The 26181-nt window shown below is 39.0% G+C and overlaps 2 protein-coding genes across 4 annotated transcripts in view; one reads left to right on the forward strand and one right to left on the reverse strand.

Moving 5' to 3' along the window:
* The window catches only part of YME1L1 (YME1 like 1 ATPase), a 50411-nt gene extending 27410 nt beyond the window's left edge, over positions 1–23001 (reverse strand). Inside the window, exons 1-4 of the mRNA XM_058681634.1 lie at positions 22782–23001; positions 13297–13428; positions 6611–6773; positions 3789–3887 (exon numbers count right to left, since the gene is read on the reverse strand). Of these exons, the coding sequence (XP_058537617.1) occupies positions 3789–3887; positions 6611–6773; positions 13297–13428; positions 22782–22814 (427 nt within the window). The 5' untranslated portion in view covers positions 22815–23001. The remainder of the gene's footprint in view (positions 1–3788; positions 3888–6610; positions 6774–13296; positions 13429–22781) is intronic.
* Positions 23002–23853: 852 nt separating this feature from the next.
* MASTL (microtubule associated serine/threonine kinase like) overlaps positions 23854–26181 on the forward strand; it is a 35260-nt gene continuing 32932 nt past the window's right edge. For all 3 annotated transcript variants that reach the window (XM_058681635.1, XM_058681636.1, XM_058681637.1), the window contains exon 1: positions 23854–24157. In XM_058681635.1, coding sequence (XP_058537618.1) covers positions 23972–24157 — 186 coding nt within the window. In that variant the 5' untranslated portion in view covers positions 23854–23971. The remainder of the gene's footprint in view (positions 24158–26181) is intronic.

Raw genomic sequence — 26181 nt, forward strand, 5'->3', positions numbered from 1 at the left:
GACAATGCATTCAATTTAATGGCTGTTAACATTCTTCTAATTTTCAGTGTATAGCAATTTGAATATTCTACTACTTTTCTACTATGGACAGTTATTTCCTGTTTTCTTATTGCTAAAAATGGTGCAGTTATAATTCTTGTACATATCATCTTTCAGCAAATGTAGGCTAAATTCTTAATGTGAAGCTGTGAGGTGTGAATTATTTAACACTAAGAAATTGCTCTCTAGAAGGCTGTTATGGATTTATATACCCACCAATGAATAGGAGTATCCTTTTCTCCACATCCTGTGCAACCCAGGTTAATATAAATGTTTTTAATTTGTACAAGTGTGATAAGCAAAAAGTAGGGTCTTGTTTTAATCTGCATTTAAGATTATGGGGGAAAACTTAGAAACAATTTTTTTCTTTCATTGAATATTTTATTTCTTTAGCAAATTGATCACTCATGACCTTTCCCATTTTCATTTGTAAAAGAATGCATGTAACTTGAGGTCATGTATATTTGAAATATTTATTTTAATGTCTTTGTCTTTTGATGTAACACTTTATAAAGTTAATGTAGCCTTATCTTTTAATTTTTTGTTTTCTGGACTGTGTTACTGTGTTTTGATTAGAGAGCCTCATCCCTGAACTATGATTTTAAAAGGAATCTACTGACTTAATTTTTAATTCTTTTGTTCAGATCTTTGCCTATTTGGAACTTATTTAAAAAAAAAAAAAAAGCAGGGGGGGATCTGATTCCCCTTTTGTTTAGGCCCACGTTTGTTTATTTTATTTATTTATAAGTGATCTCTTGAACTCATGACCCCAAGATCAAAAGTTGGATGTTCTAGGGGCGCCTGGGTGGCGCAGTCGGTTAAGCGTCCGACTTCAGCCAGGTCACGATCTCGCGGTCCGTGAGTTCGAGCCCCGCGTCAGGCTCTGGGCTGATGGCTCGGAGCCTGGAGCCTGTTTCCGATTCTGTGTCTCCCTCTCTCTCTGCCCCTCCCCCGTTCATGCTCTGTCTCTCTCTGTCCCAAAAATAAATAAAAAATGTTAAAAAAAAAAAAAAAAAAAAAAAAAAAGTTGGATGTTCTACTGATTGAGCCAGCCAGGCACCCCATTTTACTAAGCCCAAGTTTAAAATCAACTTCTCGGTTTTCATAGCAAGTGTTTAGGGTTTTGATTGGGGTTGCACTTAATTAATAAATTTGGGCATACATTAAAACTGTCACAGTACAAAATCCTTTCAAAGAGGATTGTGGCATTCTTTCATTTTATTTTACTCAGCTCTTTGATTCCTTCAGTAAAGTTTCACAGGCATACATATATACATATGTATGTGTACATTATGTTGAATATTTCTTGTCAGGATAAAAGATTTACTGGGTTTGAAGAAAACTATAAATAAAACCTACTGCTAGAATATAAGATCTTGATTTTGAGACATTTATCTCATATGATACCAGAGTAGCTTTTCAGGTGATTTTAAGTTTCCTAGTAAGCAAGCATCTTACCTGGTAAGCAAAAACAATCAAAATTTTGCCCTTTCCTTAAACTTACTTTCTATTCTAGCTTTCTACAACATTCTAGAAGTGTAACAATTAAAATATATTACATGTCTTTTTCATACACTAAAATAATAGTTTTTCTTCTCTAATCAATTAACATGATAAATTAACATACTTCCTAATACTGAATCACTTTTGTATTCCTCAATCATATTGATAGCAATTTCTGTACTTGCTTTTTCAGATTTTATTTAGGATTTCTGTATTTATATTATTAAGTGAAATCGATCTATTGGATTCTTTTTTGTGCTAACATTTTAGTATCTGTGATCTTGTGGAATAAACAGGGAAGCCTATTCTACCTTTTTCTTTATTAAGAAAGTTATAAAGAATAGGAAACTGCTGATCCTGGAAAACAGAACACAACCATAAAACCATCTGAGGCTACCTCCTCTGGGGCAGTGGGATTATATTTGAAAAATACTCTTTCAAATTTTATAGTTATTGTCTTATCTTTTTTCTTGGGTCAATACTACTAATTTATAACTTGGATATTTTTTCAACATATTTTTATTTATACACACTCTTAAAAGTTTAAAATCTTCATTATCTGTGGCTGTTACCACTTTTCACTTCTAACATTATTTTCTCATTGTTTTTAATCAGACCATTCTTTTTTTTCCCTCAAATTAAATTTGTTCTTCATTTAATTAAAACCCCCTGGATGTTGTATTCATTTCATGTTTTATACTTTTCAATTTCTCACATTCATTTAAAGAAATTCTCAGAATGATTGCTTCATCAATTTAGTTTCCATCTTTCTTATTTCCTAATAAATTATACGATGCACTCAGCATCAATAGGTCTTCAACTCAAAGATTTTGGTATGTTGATTTTCCTTGTGGTTCATTACTAATTGTCTATAATTTGTTTTTCTTTCCCTTTAGCCACAAGACATTTAGAAAAGTATTTTTAAATTTCCATAGTTAGGAAATTTTGTTTTAGGAACTTTTAAGGTATCCTGTTATATGATTTCCATTTTATCATATGATCAGAGAACCTGACCTGTGAGTTACTAACTTTTTGAAAATTTATTAAGATATTTTTTCATACTTTAATACATGCTCAGTTTTTAGAAGTCTTCCATGAATATTTAAAAAATGTATCATCCTTCTTAAGTATTCTTCTGTCTTTTGCATTAACCATTTCTTCAGAGGATTACTGGTCTCTGTGCCCTACTTGGTATCTCTTTCATGCTATAAGTTTTCCTCAAACATGTGGAGATTCTTGCTGATCCATTTGTAATTGTAAAGGGAATACAGTGATTGGTACTGATTGTAAATAGAGGTTTTCTTAAAACTACCAAGGTGGTAAATGCCTTTATACTATGAAACATGGACTTTTAATGAATGAGCAGGATACCCTTAGTGCATGACTCAAGTCCATTATTTCTCTCCTTGGCATCAATGCTCAAACACAATCTTCAGAGACAGACTTCTCTACACACACACACACACACACACACACACACACACACACACCCTTTATTACAAAAGTGTATTTTGCCAATTATAGCCTAAAAGTTGCAAGCCCTTTCTGGGACTGGCCCATTTTGGGGAATCTTTCGATTCAACTGTTTATGAATCATCCCAGAGCCCACAATTACTGACTTGGAAATTGAGGTTTTTCCTAAGTTCTACTAGAAATAACAGCACACACCTATTTCGTGTCACTCTATTCTAAGTTCCATGAAGGTAGGTAACATATGTTGTTTTTATTTATAATTATCACTGTCACCTGACACTTAACCACTAGTGTCTGGTATTAAATCAATATAAATACATGCATATTTGATTTTGCTATCAATGTGAGGTCATCTATTTTATACCCTATGGAAAGTCCTCAAATTTCTGGTCCACGGACGAAACCCCTCTGCTGCTGCCCTTTTTCCTCATTAAATTTTTTTGTCATTGTAATGGATTGAAACAATTTTGAAAATGAAATTTTAAAAATATGGAAGTAAACAAATGTGCTTATTAATTATTTTAAAGCTGTAGATAAGTTCCCTAGAGGTTGATTTATTGTGGCACTTATCACTCACATTAAAAATTCAGCTATTATGTATTTTCCAGATTAAAAATACTGGACATACCCAAATTAACTGATTCCAAACACTCTATCAGTTTATTGTGAGCTACAAATGAATGCTTACAAACATTAATATGATTAAGAAAGACAAATCAGAATCCATTGAATAATCTACTATGTTTTTCAAAATAAATACAGGTGCTTCATACCTGGCCAGTACTGAAGATCTGAACAAATACTTTTAAGAGTTCTTGAATGTTGTCTATACAGGCAAGAGGAACGTAAAGTACTAAACATATCTAAGTAACCTGGAGAAAAATTGAAAAAAGCAAATTTTCTAGTTACCAAGCTAAAAGAAGTCATGAACTATAGTAATTTTACCAAATATTAGAAATATAAAAATATGAGTTTAGCCTTTTATTTGTTCATATGGCTCTGCTTGTATGAGTTTCTTTTTTTTTTTTTTATTTTTTTTTTTTTATTTTTTTTTTTAAATTTTTTTTTTCAACGTTTTTTATTTATTTTTGGGACAGAGAGAGACAGAGCATGAACGGGGGAGGGGCACAGAGAGAGGGAGACACAGAATCGGAAACAGGCTCCAGGCTCTGAGCCATCAGCCCAGAGCCCGACGCGGGGCTCGAACTCACGGACCGCGAGATCGTGACCTGGCTGAAGTCGGACGCTTAACCGACTGCGCCACCCAGGCGCCCTGCTTGTATGAGTTTCTAAGAGCACTACTAATCTAATTACAGCTCTTCATCACTATCCTGTCTATCACTTGTCCCTTAGATTATCTTTTTTATCTGGTAGATGACCCTGGCTGCCAATAAAATTAAATTCAAACCAAAAGGGAAAAGGTATGTATGTTTAGCTAAAGTTACTGTTAGTCAAAAGCACGTAGAGAAAAGAACTGCTATTTCCTAGAGACAATTTCAAACACTCAGATGAATAATGTGATGAGTAAACACTGTAAACCAGAAGCACGGTAATCTTTCTCTCTCAAAGCTTCAGGTCACTGGGTACAAAGACAGTTCCTTCCACAGCTGGAAGCCATAAACTCTGGCGATCCTTGGAACTCCTACTGTTGACTAATGGGCCCCATCCTACTTAACATCCATGAGCCTAGGGAAAAAGTAAACAGCATCGATTGAAACAGATTCTTATCTATCCCAATATCCCAATTAAGAGTTCAGGGATTTTTCTAGGAATCCTATAGTCACATCAACAAACTCCTTCTTAATACCTCTGTCTGCCTAAGCCAAGAAACAGCTGGCAGGAAGAGGCACAACTTTAAAAAGAAATGTAAACACACAGGCCAAAAGAGCAATAGTAATAATACTACTACTATACATCAATGATGGCAACAAAAATTTAACTCTACTGGACACTTACTATGGGCCAAGGAATAAAGTAGTTTGGGCTAAGTAAACTACTTTCATTATTTCATTTGATCCTACACAGTGAGATAAGGAGTTTTTCCCCAGGCTTCACATGAGAAAACAGCAGTTTAGAGGAATAAGGGAAATGCCACAGCTCCTCAGTCTGAGGACTGAGTTTGATCCTGGTCTACTCCTCACCCTTAACCACTAAGCTTCAAGACTTCTCTCAGGAAGGAGGTAGGATAGATTGTTAGTCCAAGCCCCCAGGCTCCAAAACTTCACCTTTTTCTCACAACTCTTATATGAAATAAAGGCAAAACAACGAAAAATTAGTAAATGAATTAAGTGTATACGATGTACAGCTTCAAATCAATCCTTTATCACAAAACTATTTAAACCTGCACTTTTGTGTTATAATTTGTACTGATTTTTAAAAACATGTTCTTTCATCAATATAAAACAAGTATTTTTTTTCAAGTTTTTAAAATACCAAACAAGTATTTTTTTCAAGTTTTTAAAATTTATTTTGATAGAAAGAGGGAACAGAGCAGGGACAGGCAGAGAGGGGCGGGTGGGGAGGGAGGGAGGGAGGGAGGGGGGGAGAGGCAGAGAGGCAGAGAGAGAGAGAGAGAGAGAGAGAGAAGGAGAATATGAATATCAAGTAGGCTCCACGTTGTCAGCACAGAGCCCAACATGGGGCTCAATCTCATGAACACTGAGATCATGACCTGAGCTGAAGTCAAGAGTCAGATGCTTAACCAACTGAGTCATCCAGGTGACCCTAAAGAAGTATTTTGATAAGGTCTAACATTCACTGTTCAAGTATCAACCAAAAAGAAATTTATGAAGTGGAAATCCTTTTAACAAACTACCCATTCATTATAGTAACAGATTGTTACAAGATTTAAATAAGAAAATATACAGACATTCTATAAAACAAAGGGACCAGGACTATTTCTTCAATGTATTCTCAGAAATTAGTACAGTACCTGGAATCCAGTAAAGGTTTGTCACCTAAAATTAAAACAACACTATTCTAAAATCTGTTTTGTATGCTATATTACATCTTGGGACAAATAAAGAACCCTAATGGAAAAACCAGTAATTTAGTAAAATTAAACTTTATTCGGTAAAGTCTAAATACAGTCTATAGTTAAAAGTACCGTACCAATGTTCATTGCTCAGTTTTGACAAATGCACCATGGTTAAGTAAGCAGTTAACATTAGGGGAAGGCAGTTGAAGGATATATAGAAACTCAGTACTCTTTTGCGGATTTCCTATAAATCTAAAATTATTCCAGTATGAAAAGTTATAAAAGAAAGAACAAACAAATGAACTCAGGAAAGAACCTGATACACAGTAAACATTAACAAATGCTATCTGTTGGGCGCTTGGGTGGCTTAGTCAGTTAAGTGTCCTACTCTCCGTTTCTGCTCAGGTCATGATCTCACGGTTTCGTGGGTTGGAGCCCTGCATAGGACTCTGCAGTAACAGCGTGGAGTCTGCTTGGTATTCTCTCCCCCGCCCCTCCCCTGTTCACACTCTGACTCTCTCAAAATAAATAAACAACTTTAAAAATGAATAAATGCTACCTGTTAAATTAGTAATAACTACGACCACTTAAATTGGAACAAAAAATAGACTGACTTACCATATTTATTTTCAAAGAAGGACTGTGCAGAGACATGAGACGTATGCCAATGGGAAGAAACGCTCTTGCCTTTACAAAATCCAGGAAGTAGATGGTCTACCAGTTGATCAATCTGTCCAATTTTTAATTCAGATAATCCAAGGTCTCTTAAATTAAGTACAGGCTGTAAAGGATTGAGTCAACCAAGACTGCATTATCATCAAGATATTTAACCAAAGAGTTCTTATCAGTTGAAATAATATGAATTTTTTAAATGTAACAAATATATTGATTCCTCTTTTCTCATATTTAAAAACTAAATTGGTACAAATATTTTTATAGTTCTAGCTTTATGGAGGTCAGTCACAGGAAGTTTGACAAAGGTTAAAAATATCACATTTCTAATAGTATTGTGAAGTTATGGACATTTAAAGCCTCCTCCAGTCTCTAATAAACAAAAGTCCATTTGATTAAAAAAAAAAAAAAAAAAAAAAAAAGAGTATGCCGTCACCAGAGGACATCTCACTCCTCTGGCCTCATTGCCGAGATCCTTCTTCGAACTGAGAAGTTCTATAGTTACCCGTATCTAACTTCTAATAAGGAGGGACAATGAACAAAGTGAAAAATGTATGAAAACCAGGCAAGAAAATAAAGTCACATTACAACAGTTCTAAACTAACTACAGACTGGATAGGCGTTATTTTCTTGTCCATGGAAACTGTCAAGCAGACATTAAAGACAAGTAACAATTACAAGCCTCAGACACCTGAAAGTTCAAGCAAGGAAAGCAAAAATAAATAGCCCAAGTATCAGCTTCTGATGACTGAGGTGAAGTTAGATACATAAAGTTGCATGCACAAAAAATAAAGTTAGATCGATGGATTATATAGCTCTGGATTGATGTCCAGGGGTTTGTCACTTACTAGCTGTGTGACAAGTCATTCATATTCCTTTTTAATTTTTTTTCATGTTTATTTTTGAGAGAGAGACATACAGCGCACGAGTGGGAGAGCGGCAAAGAGAGAGGAAGACACAGAATCTGAAGCAGGCTTCAGGCTCTGAGCTGTCACAGAGCCCAAGTCGGGGCTTGAACTCACAAACTGAGAGATCATGACCTGAGCCAAGGTTGGATGCTTAACCAACTGAGCCACCCAGGCGCCCTGACAAGTCATTCATATTCTTAGAATCCATTTCCTCATTAGTAAAATGACGATGAAATATGCCTACTTCACAAGATGGTATGGATGAACAGAAAAGATCATGCCTTGGTCATCTGACATATCCTAACATACATAGGAAGATAGTCAAAGGCATGATGAAGGAAAATATTTAAACGTGCTCTTTAAACTACTGGGGCCCCTGAGTGGCTCAGCCAGTTCAGCATCCAACTCTTTTCTTTTTTAATTGTTTAATTTACATCCAAGTTAGTTAGCATACAGGGCAACAATGATTTCAGGAGTAGATTCCTTAGTGCCCCTTACCCATTTAGCTCATCCCCCCTCCCACAAGCCAGCCAGCAACCCTCTGTTTGCTCTCTATATTTAAGAGTCTCTTAGGTTTTGTCCCCCTCCCTGTTTTTATATTCTTTTTGCTTCCCTTCCCTTATGTTCATCTCTTTAGTATCTTAAATTCCTCATATGGGTGAAGTCATATATTTATCTCTAATTTTGCTTAGCATAATAACCCTCCAGTTCTATCCACGTCGTTGCAAATGGCAAGATTTCATTCTTTTTGATTGCCAAGTAATACTCCAGTGTGTTACTGGAGAAAAGAAAATAAAGAACACACACACATATACCACATCTTCTTCATCTTCTTTATCCATTCATCCGTTAATGAACGTTTGAGCTCTTTCCATAGTTTGGCTATTGTCAACAGCACAGCTATAAACATTAGGGTGTGTGTGCCCCTTTGAAACAGCACACCTGTATCTCTTGGTTAAATACCTAGTAGTGCAATCTCTGGGTCGTAGAGTAGTTCTATTTTTAATTTTTTGAGGAACCTCCATACTGTTTTCCAGAGTGGCTGCAACAGTTTGCATTCCCACCAGCAGGGCAAAAGAGATCCTTTTTCTCCACACCCTTGCCAACATCTGTTGTTGCCTGAGTTGTTAATGTTAGCCATTCTGACAGGTGTAAGGTGGTATCTCATTGTGGTTTTGATTTGTATTTCCCTGATGATGAGTGATGTTGAGCATTTTCTTATGTGTCTGTTCTCCATCTGTTAAGCATCCAACTCTTGATTTCAGCTCAGGTCATGATCTCATAGTTCGTGAGATCGAGCCCTGCATCAGGCTTTGCACTGACAGCATGGAGCCTGCTTGCAATTCTCTCTCTCTCTGCCCCTTCCCTGCTCACATGTCCATGCCTGCTCTCTCAAAAATTAACTTAAAAAAAAAGTGCTCTTTAAACTACTAAAAGCTATACAACATAAAGGATATTATTACAATGAAAACAAAAGGACTACAATACTCAAAAGCTACTTTTCAAAAGTCACCTTTTAAAAAACAGGAAGCCAAAAAGTCTATTTACAATACAAAGACTTCAAAAGGGAAGTGGAGATTCTTAACTTAAAATTATTTCCCTTACTTATTGGCTGTCAGGTCCCTGGAATGTAAAGAGAAATAAGATGCATATAAACATAGCAATTATCATACAACATAGTAGCTGCTTTACAGAGATTTTTAAAACAAAAAGTAGTAAGAAAACACAGAGTAACCAATTTCCTAAATCATATAAGCTTCACTGAGGTTAACACCTAATTTGCAAAATGATGGTGAGTCTTGGGGTAAAGGGCAAACAAACTACCATAAAAGGGCCTGGATGTTTGGGTGTAGTCCAAAGATCAGTGATGGAAGAATGAACTACAAAGATGGGCTATGGGGCACCTGGCTGGCTCAGTTGGTGGAGCATGTAACTGTTGATCTCAGGGCTGTACTTAAAATCTTGTTAAGAAAAAGAAAAAAGAAAAAAGAAAAAAGAAAAAGAGAAAGAGAAAGAGAAGAAGGAAGGAAGGAAGACAGGCAGGTTATGGTCAAGTTGTAAAGAGCCTTGTCTGAATTTAATTCTATAGCTAATATGATTGTTTTATACCAAGAAAATAGAAAATAAAGATAATAAACTGGGTAAGAAAAGGCTGATGGAGAAAAGAATTGAAGAAAGGCTGATGGAACAAGAGAAAAATGGTATGTGCCTGAACCAAGCTCTAACTAAAGATGGAAATAACAATCATAAATAATAGATACTTGGAGAAACCAATGAAGTATAATGATTGAGAGGGAGAAGGGTTCTGGATGGATGTGCTAGTTATCATTTTACTGTCTCCTAACTCCTCTTCATCCTTTTTCGGCTCCATGAACAATGATCTGGGCTCTTTAAATATTTCTTCTTTGTCATCTGGGACAATGTGAAGCTTTGTCAGTAGAGACCACTGGAGACACTGTAAGAGTGTTTTTGTCCCTGGTTCCAGTGTGCTCATTAGCAGGCTCCTGTCTGTAACACCCATTGTTTCTCTAGCATCTGGCGGCCACTTGTATAGCTTCTCCAAAACTTGGCTCCTACAGTAAACAGTGGCCAGCAGTACAGTACCTTGCAGCTTTTTCAGTAAGAGACATCCCCATGAACAGCTTTCCCTGCCTAGATGGCAACTTCCATCAAGTGCAGCTAGCATGACACCAGTGACTTCTCTGCCATTCAGTGAGCCAAGGCTATGCCCTCTTCCAACAAGGTCAGGACAGCAGCCTGTGGGTGGAGAACTCTTCCCATGATGCTCTATCTCAGTCCTAGGAGTATTAGCCACACCTTAAATCTGCTTGTCCTGTATATTTTAGAGTTTACTTATTACTAGCCAACCCCTAGTTACTCCCATCCCATATAAAAATAGGGTTTTAAAAATATTAAACTACAAAATTACACTAATTTTTTACATTAAACTTTTACTGCTCAATTTGACTATGTGGTTTCTCTTTCCTGGTTGGAATCCCTGACAAAAAGGCGATAAATCCACTGTAATCTCAAATATACTAGAATTTGAGAGTAGCTGAGTTCTGGACATCTTAGTTTTGAGATCCCTGAAATTCTCCGGGGGGGGGGGGGGGAGAGGGGGGGTTATTTTAACAAAGCACTAAATAAAGTACTTCAAAGATTTAAAGAGAATTTGGGGTTGGAGATATATTTGGGAGTCATCAACATATATTTAAGTATATAGATCTAGATGTTAGGTGAAGATATGAAAACAGGTAACATAACTTAGAAGAACGTGCGTAACAAAAATTAGATCAAGGATAAATACACGCCAAATATTTAAGGGGCTGGCAAAAAAAGACAAGCCAGCAAAACAGAAAGAGAAAACACCATCATCAATGCAACATCATCACTCAATTCAAGGGAGTATTTCGAATCTTTGAGGGAAGGAGAATCCCAAGCAGCCTCTGCGTGACTCAATCTCATGAATCCTGAGATCATGACCTGAGTGGAAATCAATAGTCGGGAGACTTAACTGACTGAGCCACCCAGGCGCCCCAGGAGTATTTTGAAAGCAGGAAATGTTCAGTAAGATCAAATGCTCAGGAAAAGTTGAATAAGATACAGATTTTTTTTAGAGGCCTACATTTAGCACAAAGGAAATCAACTGACTTTAGCAAAGTCTGTAAAATGGTACAAGTAGTAGCCAAACTATGATGAGATACAGTGTGAATATAAGTTTAGCAAGTAGTTATATGTTCAGACTGCTATTTCAAGAAGTCTGAAAGCAAAGGGAAAATAAGTCAGTAGCTTGAAGGAAGTTGAAAGGAAGGTTCTAATACCTGCACTGTAGAGTGTATATTTGGATGAGCAAGACTTGATGAAAGCAAAGCCAACTGCACAGCAAAGGTAGAGATGAAATTAGAGATGAGGTAGGATGCTTAAGGAGAAAGAAAACGGGTTCTGTACAGTAATAAAGCTCACTAAAGATGAACAATAGGATTAATGAGGGCGTATCAGAGATTAAGAAGCCAATTCTGAGACCATTACTCATAACCTCAACATTGACTTCCAGAATTTAGCTACTGTTTAAGCCCCTGACCTAGCAATTTCACTTAATGAAATAGTCAAAGATTTAGCAACACAAACAGTAAAAGTTGTAATGTTTATAGCAACAAAAAATTGGGAACAATATCCAATAATGGGATATCATACAATGAACGTTCTGAAGTCATTTAAAAATACAAAAAATGTATGGCATAACAAGTTCATAATGACTATTAAATTAACAAAGCAGTATCTAAATCACCATATGCAGTATGATCCAATTATAAAATAAAAAAGTACAAGAGAAGAGACATGAGATATAAATACAAAATGTTAACAGCATTATCTCTGGGGAACAGGATCATAGGTGAATTTTATTTCTTCTACCTACACAGTATTTTCCAAAATTTCTAAAATGAACATAATATTGCTATATGCAGCAATTTTGATACATGTGGTATTTTCATCAGGCAGGCTCTCTGGGACTGTAATTTAGGAGAAGGGTATCACCACAGTAGAAAAGACAATGGACTCCCTAGAAGAAGCAATAGGAATTAGGTAAATATTATAAAAGGAAAGCATAAAGATGTTGAAGACAAATTTTTCATCTAATTAAAATTTTATCTTAAGACTGATTCCCACCCCCCCCTCCACCCCCCCCCCACCCCTTCCAAGAGTGAACATTTTATCTGCCCTTTGCCACAGCCTCTGATATCAGGACTAAGAACATTAGTTATTTACGGATTAAAAAGGTTTTTAGGAAATTTAACTACAGAATATAATGTTTTCTGTGAAAAATGTATTCAGAACTACATGCACCTACCTTATTAATAAACCTCGTGAACACAAAGGTTTCTCGCCTGGGAATTCCCTGTATCCTAGGAAACACTGATTTTATAATTCTCTGAACACTGAAAAGTAGTTTCATAGCTTATACATTGCACTTTCAGGTCCCTGTATTCTAACCGTTCAATTACACTGAAAGCTCCTGTAAGGCAGCAGATGGTAACTTCTTACTATTCTACCTTCGTTGAGACTTGGGAGGCAGTTACGGTCAGTTAATTGTGGGTTCACTACTACCGCTGGAGCAACACAAAATATCTAAATGGTATCACACAATTAGCAATCTAGGAAGTGAATACCAAATACACTTCCACATGAATTTCTTTTTTAATGTTTTATTTTATTTTTGAAAGACAGAGAGAGAGAGAGAGAGAGAGAGAGAGGGAGAGAGAGATTTCAAAGCAGGCTCCAGGCTCAGCTGTCAGCACAGAGTCCAATGTGGGGCCCAAACCCATGAACCCTGAGATCATGACCTGAGCTGAAGTTGGACCCTTAACTGACGGAGCCACCCAGGTGCCCCATGATTTTGTTTTTTTTTAAGTAGGCTCCATGTCCAACGTGGGACTCGAACTTACAACCCTAAGATTAAGAATCACATGCTCTTCCAACTAAGCAAGGTAGGTACCCCTGCCACATGAAATTTTTAATAAATTAAATGGTAAAGAATAGGACAACATAACTTTTCCATGTGTACAATAAAACCAGAATTAGACATCTTTATTCATAAAGGAGATTAAGCTGAAGACAGAAATCACCTTGTTACAAATGCCTAAACGTAGACATTTCAGGCATGTTTACAACATACTAAATCAAAAAAGCTGTTTCTCATACAATCAGGGTAAAAACTATTATTACCTCATTGCCAGGAGACTCATGCTCAGGAACTACATCTCGATGCTGGTTTTGTGAAGCTGATGCACTGACAGAAATAGGTGTGTTTTTTGGTGAATGAAAGGCATTGATGAGATGACTCAGAGGAACTGTAACCTAAGAGAAGATAAAAGTTGAAATTGAGTAGTGTGCTTTTTAAAATGAAACAAGAAAAATTCTCCTTATTGTCAGGATCTAGGATTTGTAAAAAGTTAAACATACACTGTAGATCAGAACAATATATTAAGAGATGTAAATACTCAGATTTATTGCTGGTGGAAAGAAAACTGGTAATTCTTCCAAGACAGCATTCTGGCTATATGAATCAAAAATATTTAAAAAAACAAACACATATAATTTCCCATCAATCTAATTTCTAATAATTTATTCTAAGGAAATAATGTGAAAAGTGCTTGTTTGTGCACAGATGACAATTTTCATCAAAATGTTTAAAAAGCAGTGGAAAGGTAGAATTGTCCAGCATTAAGGGAATGGGCTAAATAAATGACACCACCATAAAAGAAATAATGAAATGTTTCAGACTTAGAAAAAAGTAAACCTATAGCAGAATTTTATTCTTAACTTCCTCACTGCACCATCCCATTCTCATCCTGTTCTAAGTCACCATCATCTATATGTGGATTTTGCAATAGCCCTCCTACTCTCCCTGAATCTGCTCTATTAAAAACAAAGTTAGATCTCATCACTCCTCTGCTCAAACCCTCCAATGGCTTCTCTTCTCACTTACAATACAAGTAGAAGTCCTAAGCACTAGGATGTAGAAAGCCTCTGTCGTTCTTTATTACCTCTCCAAATTTATCTACCACAGTGTTCTCCTTCGTCTTCTCTACTCGAGACATACTGGCCTCCTTGCTGTTTCTGGAACACACCTAGCAAAGCCCTCACTTCAAGGACTTTGCATTGCTTTTATTCTGTCTACCTTGCTCTCTGACTTCCTTCAGTTCTTAACTCAAAAGTCATCTTTTCTTGAGTCTTTTCCACAGCCAACCTACTTAAAATTTCAAGAACCCTGCCCTAAAAAATATTCCTTATTCTCTTTCACTGCTCCATTTTCTCTTCTTGACACTTTTAGTATCTAACACACTTTTACACACAATCTACTTACTTATCTGTATGTTATTCCTCTGTTTCTCTCCAATTCTGACAATATGGTAAGAACCCATTTATTCATTCACTCAAGAAATCTTTATTTGGCATCTGTGTGCATTATTGTTGCACTGGGATACAATATGAATAAAATAGAGAAAAAATATAAAGTATGTATACTAGGTATTGTGTAAACATTTTGTTACCCAGAACGGGGTTTGCCTCTTGGTAATGTCAAGCCAAAATACACAGTCATGCCAAAGAATAGGAAAAGGAAAGGTTTTACTTGGAACAAGTAAAGGAGCACACCAGGGATCTTTCCCAAAGCAGTGTCTCCCTGAATAACAAAATCGGGGCAGTTTTATGCTGGGGTTTCATACATATTCATGACAAGCTTGTGCAGTGGGGAATACATCATGGAACTGGGGCAGTAGTCATCTTCAGGTGACTGAGTCCAGGTCAGAGTTACAAGGGCCAGCAAGGGATCAGCATCATCAATTCTCTCGCTCCAGTTGGTCCAGTATCTGAGTGCTCAAAGGAGTTGAGATCCTCAAAAATAAGTCAGGTCAGTCTTCACTTTTGAACTAACACTGGGAGTTTTGCCACTGACTTATCGTCCCTGATATGATTAGGCTATCTCCTGGCCTGATAGTGGCTGTTCTTAAATTCTTTCACAAGATGACCAGGAAGCGTTACGTAAAGAAAGCTTTGTCTGTCTTTTTCCAGGGACCCCTAATTCCTTCTGTTTACAATTTTACATTAAATAATTATATAAAGTAAAATAGAGAAAAATCAAAGAATAAAATAGAGGAAAAGATCGCTTGCCACTTTGAACTTACATTTTAGTTCGCAGTGGTCTTTGTTCCCATTTCTTGGCCAGGAGCTCCTAAAACCCTTGGAATTTCATGTGTGGTATAGTGTCTTACTATTCATAAGGTAACCCTTTGGATCACTCCTGGATTTATGCTAATGAGGTGATTTAGGCTAGGGTCTTTAAATAGCCTCAGGGCTGGGCTGGCCACTTGAAAGACCTAGTAATTAGTAGAAGGTGGGAACTCTTAGCCCCACCCCCCTAGCTTCTGGGAGGGGAAGGCTGGGGATTGATCTCTATAAAAGCTCTTGAACAGTGAGATGGAGTGCAGAGATTCATCCTGAAGAAGAGTAATCCACTCCACATCTTTTGCTTGGGACCCTTCTGGCTGTACCCTTGTGTACTTAATAAACTGGCTGTTCATTTGTCTTTCATAATGGACCAGTAAACGTGAAGTATCTTAGTTCTGTGAGCTATTTTAGCAGATTATCAAACCTGAGGAGGGGGTTGTGGGAAACCCTGATTTATAGCTGGGAGATCAGAAGTATGAATGGCCTGGGACTTGTGACTGGTATCTGAAATGGGACCAGTCTTGTGGGGCTGAGCCTTTAACTTTGGGGGTCTGCATTAACACTGGGTAAGTAGTTTCAGAATTGAATTGTTGGACACCCAGCTGGTGTCATATGCCATATAGGCATATCTCATTTTATTGTGCTTTAACTTAACATACTTCGCAAACACTGTATTTTTTATAAATTAAGGCTTGTGACAGCACTACATCAAGCAAGTCTTTGGTGCCATTTTTCCAACAGCATTTGCTCGCTTCATGTCTGTGTCACATTTTGGTAATTCTCACAATACTTCAAACTTTTTCATTATATTTGTTATGGTGATCTATGATTAGTAATCTTTGATGTTAATGGCGTAATGGTTTTGGGATATCACAAATCCTACCTATATAAGACATGAGCTTAATCAATAACTGTTGTGTGTGTTCTGATTACTCCACCAATGGGACCTTCCCATTTCTCTCTCCTTGGGCTTCCCCATTCCCTGAGACACAACAATATTGAAATTAGGACAATTAATAACCCTATAATGACATCTTAGTGTTCAAGTGAAAGGAAAAGTCACATATCTTTCAATTTCAATCAAAATCTAGACATGATTAAGCTTGGTAAGGAAAGCATGTTGAAAGCCAAGATAGCCTAAAAGATAAGCCTTTTGCATCAGTTTGCCAAGTTGTGCAAGCAAAATAAAGTTGAGTGGTATTCAAGTGAACACACAAATGATAAAAAACCCAAACAGCCCATTGCTGAAAGTTTCAGTGGTCTAGATACAAAATCAAACCAACCACAACACTCCCCCTTCAGCCAAAGCCTAATCCAGAGTAACGCCCTAAATGTACTTATTTGTATAAAGGCTGAAACAGGTGAGGAAGCTGCAGAAGAAAAGTCTGAAGCTAGCAGAGGTGGGTTCATGAGGTTTAAGAAGCCATTTTTGTTAACAAGAAAGTGCAGGGTGAAGCAGCAAACACTGAGTAAAAGCTGCAGCAAATTATCCAGAAAATCTAAATAAGACAGATAACTAATGAAGGTGGCTACACTAAATAGATTTTAAATGTACAGGAAACAGCCTTCTATTCTAAGATGCCATTTAGGACTTTCACAGCTGGGGGGAAGTCAACACCTGGGTTCAAAGCTTTGAAGGACAGGCTGACTCTCTTGTTAGGAACTAATGTAGCGGACTTTAAGTTGAAGCCTGTGCTTACTTACCATTCTGAAAATCCTAGGCCCTTAAGAATAGTGCTAAACTCATGCTGCCTGGGCTCTATGAATGGAAGGAAGCCTGTTTGACAGTACCTCTATTTACAGTAGGGTTTACTGAATACTCTAAGCCCCCTGTTAAGAGACCTACTGTTCATAAAACATGATTCCTTTAAAAATATTACTGCTCAGGTAATGTACTTGGTGACCCAAGAGCTCTGTTGGAAGTATACCATTTAGATTAATGCTTTCATGTCTGCTAATACAACATCCATTCTGTGGCCCATGGGTCAGGAACAATTTGGGACTTTCAAGTCTTATTATTTAAGAAATGCATTTTGTGAAGACTATATAGCTTATAGATCATGACTCGTCTTACAGACCTGGGCAAAGTAAACTGAAAACCTTCACCATTTTAGATGCCACTCAGAACATTTTCATAGGAAGAGGTCAAAATATCAACATTAACCGGAGTTTGGAAGAAATTGATTCCAAGCTTCATGGCTGACTTTGAGGGGTTTAAGACTTACCGAAGGAAGTGTAGATGTGGGGGAAATAACAAGAGAACTAGAAGTGGACCGTGAAGAGCTGCAATCTCACGATCAAACTGACATAAATGAGCTGCTTCTTATGCATGACCAAAGAAAGTGGTTTCTTGAGATGGAAATCTTCACCTGGTGAAGATGCTATGAAGATACACTCAGTTGATAAAGCAGCAGCAGCAGGGTTTGAGAGGATTCAGTCCAATATTGAAAGAAGTTCTAAGTGGGTCAAATGCTATCAAATAGTATCATGTTACAGAAAAATCATTCATGAAAAGAGTCCATCGATATAGCAAACATTACTTGTGTCTCATTTTAAGATTTGCCACAGCCATCTCCACCTTCAGCAGCCACTACTGTGATTAGTCGGCAGCAATCAAGAGTGAAGCAAGACCCTCCAGCCAGCAAAAAGATTATGACTCATCGAAAGCACAGATGATGGTTAGCATTTTTTAACAATAAAGTATTTTTAATTAAGGTATTACACTGCTTTTAGACATAATACTATTATTGCACAACTAATAGATTATAGTGTAAACATAACTTTTATGAAATCTTGCCATTTGCAACTACATGGATGGAACTGGAAGGTATTATGCTAAGTGAAATTAGTCTGAGAAAGACAAATATCCTATGACTTCACTCACATGAGGATTTCAAGAGACAAAACAGATGAACATAAGGGAAGGGAAACAAAAATAATATAAAAACAGGGAGGGGGACAAAACATAAGAAACTCATAAATATGGAGAACAAACAGAGGGTTATTGGAGGGAGTGTGGGAGGGGGGATGGGCTAAATGGGTAAGGGGCACTAAAGAATCTATTCCTGAAATCACTGTTGCACTATATGCTAACTAATTTGGATGTAAATTTAAAAAAATTTAAATTAAAAAAAAATAACTTTTACATGCACTGGGAAACCCAAAAATTCATTTGACTTGTGTTATTGTGGTACTCCCTTTACTGTGATATAATTGAACCAAACCCTCAGTATCTTCAATCTCATTTAATCCTTTAACAGACATAAACACTATTATTATACTTCCTATTTAACTGATAAAGACATCCAGAATTTAGATAGGTTCAGTGGCATGTCCAAGTCAATCAGCAAGTATATGAGCAAATACTCTAACCAAGATAATTTGACTCTAGATTCTTCTTAGACTCTTTATCCCATAGTTACTGATACAGAAATGAATAATATGTTAAATGAAAAAAATTGTTAAATGTAAAACTACATCTTGGGACGCCTTGGTGGCTCAGTCGGATGAGCATCCAACTCTTGATCTTGGCTCAGGTCATGATCCCAGGGTCATGCCACTCAGCCCTGAGTCAGGCTCTGTGCTGAGCGTGGAACCTGCTTAAGATTTTCTTTCTTTCTCTCTCTCTCTCTCTCTCTCTCTCTCTCTCTCTCTCTCTCTCTCTCCCCCCCTCAGCCCGTTTCTCGCTCACACACTCTCTCTAAAGTAAAAAAGTTAAAAAATTAAAAAACTACAACATACTCTTTATTTTTTTAAATTTTTTTTTCAACGTTTTTTTTTATTTATTTATTTTTGGGACAGAGAGAGACAGAGCATGAACGGGGGAGGGGCAGAGAGAGAGGGAGACACAGAATCGGAAACAGGCTCCAGGCTCCGAGCCATCAGCCCAGAGCCTGACGCGGGGCTCGAACTCACGGACCGCGAGATCGTGACCTGGCTGAAGTCGGACGCTTAACCGACTGCGCCACCCAGGCGCCCCATACAACATACTTTTTAAAAAGCATGCATACACACGTATTTGTGTAGAGGTAAAAAGTACGAAAGAATGTATTCTAAAATATGTCTTTGCACAACGAGATTATAAAGGTTTTTCATTTTCTTATTTGTATTTTTCTTTTTGGCATTTTTGGCAATGAGCATGTATCCTTTTCAGGGTAGAAACAATAAGCTCTTTTAAAGCTACAGGAATCATGGGGCGCCTAGGTGGCTCAGTCGGTTAAGCATACAACTTCAGCTCAGGTCATGATCTCATGGTTCACCGGTTCGGGTTTGAGCCCCAGGTCTGAGCTGACAGCTCAGAGCCTGGAGCCTGCTTCAGAGTCTGTGTCTCCCTCTCTCTCTCTGCCCCTCCCCCACTCATGCTCTGTGCCTCTCTCAAAAATAGATAAACATTTAAAAAAAAAACTACAGGAGGGGCGCCTGGGTGGCGCAGTCGGTTAAGCGTCCGACTTCAGCCAGGTCACGATCTCGCGGTCCGTGAGTTCGAGTCCCGCGTCAGGCTCTGGGCTGATGGCTCAGAGCCTGGAGCCTGTTTCCGATTCTGTGTCTCCCTCTCTCTCTGCCCCTCCACCGTTCATGCTCTGTCTCTCTGTCCCAAAAATAAATAAAAAAAAAAAAAAGTTGAAAAAAAAATTAAAAAAATAAAAAAAACTACAGGAATCAATTTTTTATATTTTTATTTTAGAGAAAGAAAGCGTAAGCAGGGGACAGGAGCAGAGGGGGAGGAAGGGGGAGGAAAGGGGAGGGAGGAAGGCGAAGGGGAGAGAGAGAGAGAGAGAGAGAGAGAGAGAAAGAGAGAGAGAGAGAGAGAGAGAGAGAGAATCCCAAGCAGGCCCCATGCTCAGTGCAGAGCCAGACACAGGGCTCGATCCCAAAACCCTGCTATCATGACCTGAGACGAAATTAAAAGTCAGATGCTCAATGGAATGAGCCACCCAGACACCCCTGAAAGGCTTCATTCTAATTAGTTATATCTCTTATTCAAAAAAGGATTTAAATTGCTAAAAAATGGTTTGATCTCAATGAAAAAGTTCACCTTCCATATCTTTCCTGGCTTCACAGTTTATATTCAAGTGTATTCAATGATTAAGCAACCAGGAATTAGAAATATGTGTACTATCCTTCTTCAGAGCATAAAACACATAAGAGCATAAAACACATATATGAGCCCAATTAAGCCTGCCTGCAGTACACAAAATGCCTTCACCATCTCTACCAACATCACGTACCACTAACTCTCCATCCAGCTGATGATAAACTCTCCTAAAATTCGGTCTTCTTGATATAAACTTCTCCAACTTCAGCTTTAAAAGGTTTAATACTGTATTCAACAGGCCAAGTCAGACTTGTTTTTCAAACAACTGGTAGGACCCCTCCAGGGCTGAAAGCTATCAGCAGAAGAGAGGAAGGGGAGGGACAAAAGCAAGCAAGGAATAGGTTTTGTTTTGTAGAACCCACACTTCAGCCAAGGAGACTAGGTGTTTCACGTGAGAGCCCCTTGCTGGGTGTGTCTCACCTGACAGCCACCCTATGTGAGCCAGTATGAGCTGGCTTTAAAAAAAAAAAAAATTTTTTTTTAATGTTTGTTTATTTTTGAGAGAGAGAGAGACAGAGCATGAGCGGGGGAGGAGCAGAGAGCGGGAGACACAGAATCCAAAACAGGCTCCAGGCTCTGAGCTGTCAGCACAGAGCCCGACACGGGGCTCGAACTTACAAACCGTGAGATCGTGACCTGAGCCGAAGCCAGACGCTCAACCAACTGGGCCACCTAGGCAGCCCTCACCATTTTTTTTTTTTTTTTTTTTTATAATACAACGTATGCACTAGCATGTTGACATGCTAGGAATGACTAACTGAACTGAAGTGCTTATGCGAGCTCCCTGCCCCGCCCCCTAATACACTGAATAAAACCTTCCTGTACTAACCCCACAGAGAGACAGGGCTTTGAGAGTCATCTGTTTCCTTACTTGTAACAAGTAATAAAGTTCTTTGTTTTCAATATTTTCTTGGGTTGTGTCCAATCTGATGTATCTCAAGTGGTGAACCCCTTGAGTTTGATCACACAGCTCGGCCAATAACATTTTCACCCATCCAGCTGTCCAAAACTGAAACACTTCTTTCCATCATCCCTCATTAAATTCTACTCTTTGTTCAAAACAAACAAACTCATCCTCTTCTTTCCATAACCACTGCCACCACATTAGTGGTGCATTATCCCTCTCCTGGGTTACTGCAATAGCATCCTTAACCGAAAACACTTCTGATCAGGTTATCCTATGCTTACACTTCAAATGAAATCCAAAGTCCCTTATAATTTCCTGTATGATCTGCCTCAAGGCTTCACCCTAACCTTAATTCTGTTATTATGCCCTTTAATCACTACATTGTAGCCACACTGACATTATTTTCGTTCCTCCAATCAGCTAAACTCTTCCCAATCTCAGGACCTCCAGATATCCTTGCATATACCTGGGATACTGGTTCACTTCTATTAACTCTTCACTTGACTAACTCCTATTCAACTTTTCTTCATATCACTATAAAGATTCCACATTTGCTTTGTCCACCTGGCCCATTACTGATGTCCAATAAATAACTAATCACTTCATTTTCGATTATCCAGCCAGTACTAGCAAAACAAAAACAAAAAACAAAAAACCAAGAGTGGGGGTTACAAAAGGAACGTAATTATATGCTGAAACTAAAGAGTGTTAAAAAATTATTTTTAAATCTGAATGTGTTCAAAAACTATTAGCAAAACTGAGAAGTCACCCCACCCCCGCCCCAGCAAGAAACTACCAGAATGTTGCCATCAAAAAAGATTTTTAAATGAAACAAGGACAAGACACTGTCACAAGTGGTTACTCCCAAAAGACAATTTAAAACCCTAGGAATGACTCTTTTCTGCCCTTTTGCTTGATGAAAAAATGGGAGAATATGAATAAAAATAGTAACTGCAAGCAGTCAATAGCTTTAAAATATGTGTTCATTAGTCATTTCTGGCCAAAAAAGAAAGCATTCGTAGTATTCAAATAATTATAACATGCTTGGGTTAAATTCCATTTAAAAAGGAAAGAAAGAGTTGGGTATCAGGGTTGTGAACAGTAAAAATCACTGGAGAGGTGATCAGATGGAAAGAAACATTATTTGCTTTCCTCATATCTAAGGCAAAGGCGTTTCCCCCAGCCTCACTCTGCTCCCCCCACCCCAGAATGTCCGGCACTGAACAATGCCTAATGGATTCTCTAGTAAAAATTCCACGCTATCAACTCGATAAACCAAAGTCCTCATCATCTCATGCCTCTGCTTCAACGTCAGCCTTTTACTCTCAGCGTGATCCCTGATCCCTTCTCAAGACTAGGACTTGCTTTGCGCTGATCGCCCCCCTCCTACGATCCCAAACGCGAAATCGCTTCCACGAAACGCAAACGGCAAAGAGCCGCGGGCAGGAGAGAAAAAAAAGGACCGGATGCCAGACTCACCTGGGGCTGCACCGTACTCGAGAGGGAAAACATCTCCTCTGGGCCCTCAGCGACCTCACCCGCCTGCCGAAAGTGCCCCTCTGTCCACGGCTCGGCGGGGAGGCGCCGAGCCCTTTTTTCCCTTTCTTTTTCCCTCTGCCTTAGCCCTCACTCTTCCTAGAAACAGAAAATGGCCTCCCCTTGTTACAGCTGCTGAAACGACATACAACCTGCCCCGGAAGGCAAGCCTCCAACGCAACACTACTTCCGGGACAGGTGGGCTGCATCACCCGCGGGTGAATGCCAGCGCTAGAGCTCCACCTTTCTGGGTCTGACGTTTGTATCCACTACAGTAGCTGAGCAACCCTGGCCCCCAGGCTTGATGTTCACGGGAATAATAAAGGTGCTGGATCCCCAAGCTCTCTGGCACCGATATATATATATATATATGTATATATTTCCCCCTTAAGAGGGGACGGCATTGACCCTGTTAAATCTTTTTGCATCTTCCTTACGAAATCTTCCAACATAGTCTCCTTTTCCGACTGGGCCTTGAGTTATGATAAACTCTTTCGCTACAGTTTAGTGCTTTTTATCTTCCCCACAATAAATCGAAAATTGTTCCTATTGGTCCTCATCTGCTTCAGTCAGGCAAGTTACATCCTGTTAACATTGTCAGATGACAGGGCCAGCCACCTGCTTCCTGCTCATCCAGTTACTCCACATTGTATGATTTCGGGGAGCCAAACCAAACTGGCTTACATTTCGCCCAGGGGTGCGAGGTCGCGAGGGGTAAAAAACAAACAAAACCAAGCAAAAGCGGGGTGAGGGCGGGTCCCATCAACCTCGTTTGGAGGTCAGGAGAAACCTAGTCAATCCCGAGATTTCTTGTAAGCAAAAGACAGTCAGTGCCTCCCCAGTTATTACTAAATGAGGTAATTGGGCCGCAGTAGCCGCCCTCGAAGAGTGTGTGGTTGGTTGGAGAATTTCCCAGCGTCCCAGCCCTCAGCTCCATTGGGTACTTCCGCGCTTACGAGCCAGAGGTGACAGGGGAGGGGCTGCGCTGGGCTCGGTGCGAGCACGGCAACGCGGTGACGTCACTGCCGACGCATTGCGTGGGCGGGGCCTTACTTTGAACCTAGTTGGCGGGAGTTGTGGCTTGGAAAGGGGCCTTAGCTGATGCTACAGGCTTCCTTCTGGGCTGGCCTGCTATGGAGCGCACTGCGGGGAGCGAGAAGGAGAGTGGAGGAGACGCAGTGACAGTGGAGTGCGTGAATAGGATCCCGGTGCCAAGACCTCCTTCCATTGAGGAATTCACCATAGTGAAACCTATTAGCCGTGGCGCCTTCGGGAAGGTGTATCTCGGGCAGAAAGGCGGCAAGTTGTATGCGGTGAAGGTAAGAAGGCGGGGAGTAAAGAGAGGGAAAGAGTTCGGACCTTCGGCCCTCTTTTCTGCCCCCTGAACTGGGCAGGCTCCAGGGCGGTAGGGGCCTCCACAGCCCTATGACTTCTTACTGGTATGACCTGAGCGCCGGCAGGCCGAGTGGCTCGCCTCTGCCACGCCCTTTTCACACCAACAATGCTTAGGAGACATCAGGACTTCTGAGTCCTTTTTACCGCCTTGACCTTTACCAGAATTAAGTTTGAAACATTAAATGTGAAACAACTATTTAAAGACTAAACTGAAACATGTTAGAACATATCACTCCTTTATCCTTGCAGCAGTACATATCATTCCAAAAGCATTCAAGAGCTTTCAATGTATTTGAAGCTTTCCTGGCCACTCTGGGTCCTCACTCCCCACTCCCATAGTTTCGGATTACTCGTATTTAAGCACTGAATGAACATGGTAAAGAAACCAGCAGTTTTACCGCTAATGCAGTTTCAACTTCCTGTTGGACGTTGCTATGTGAATATCTACCAAGTGCCTTGAAATTGTACTTTCCTGACTTTGAACAATCCTCTCCACCTAACTGCTTAAACACTGAAATTTCTGTACTCCCTCTCTCCGCTTAATAAAACCACCTTCATCCCTGTCATTCAGGCTAGAAACGTGAGTCATTTTAATTTCCCTCTACTCCATCTGTATAACCTATGTCTCAACTAGTCCTGTCAATTTTGTCTCATATTCCTTCCCTTTTTTAAAAAATTTTAAAGTTTATTTATTCGTTTCAAATGAGAGTGAGCGGGGGAGGGACAGAGAGAGAATCCCAAGCAGGCTTCGTACTGCCAGTGTGAGCCTGATGAGGGACTCGGACTCACGGAATGTGAGAGCGTGACTTGAGATAAAACCAAGAGTCAGAAGCTCAACCGACTGAGCCACCCAGGCACCCGGTCTGGTATTCCTTCTTATTATCTCTTCCATTCTATTACGTTCCCAAGTCTGCCCAAGCACAAGACTTCACTTTTTCTTTTTCTTTTGTCTTTTCTTCCTCCCTCCCTGTCTCCCTTCCTTCCTTTTTAAAGTACCAGTCAGTTTTTAGTAAATTAAAAATTGTGTAACTATTACCACAATCCAATTTTAGAACATTTCCATCACCCCAAAAAGACTTCCTGCCCATCTCCGGTACCTCCCCCTTAACACCCTTAGCCCCAGGTAACCACCAATCTATTTTCTGTCTCTGCAGGTTTGCCCTTTCTCCACATTGCATGTAAATGGAATCATACAATGCATGGTCTTTTACATCTGTTTTGTTTTTTGTGTGTGTTTTGTTTGGTTTGGTTTGGTTTGGTTTGGTTTGGTTTGGTTTTACCTGACAGTGTTTTTGAGATTCATCAGGCCTTCATTTCCAGGAATAGGCCCCTAACTGGAATCGCTATTTTTTCATCCATTCCTTAGGCTGTGACATGCAACCTAACAAACTCCTTAGAAAAGCAATCATGGTCCAAGTCCTGGCCCTAAACATCAACTGTAACTTCCACAAATCCTATGTTCTAGCCACTCCAGACAATTGACTAGTCCGTGAATGCTGTGTAGTACTGTGCTTCTGAACTTAACGTTTGTGCTGGTTCCTCCTTAAGTGCTTTTCTTCCACCCTTCTCTGCTCATCTCCACCTGTGTTATTTATGTATTAAGATTCATCTTAGCCCCTCTTCAAACCTTCCCTGACCTCTCAGACACACCCCATTGAATTTAATTCTTCCTTGCTTCATATGTTGCTTTTCCTTCTGCTGTACTTGCTGATCAGTCATTATCACTTATTAAAATGAAAACATCAATTCATTTTTTCGATATTTGTTGAGTGTCCCCTTTGTGTGTAGGATCTAGGGTACGGTGGTGAACAAAACAAACATGCCCTCACAGAGCTTCCAATCTAGTGGAGTCATAGGTGAAATCATGTTACGGACTGGCTTTGCCAATTTCCTTGTTTTCTTATGGAATGGTTATAAGGCTGGAATTGATAGTGTATTAATAATTTTG

This window comes from Neofelis nebulosa, chromosome 8 (genome assembly GCF_028018385.1).
Source record: "Neofelis nebulosa isolate mNeoNeb1 chromosome 8, mNeoNeb1.pri, whole genome shotgun sequence".
NCBI lineage: Eukaryota > Metazoa > Chordata > Mammalia > Carnivora > Felidae > Neofelis > Neofelis nebulosa.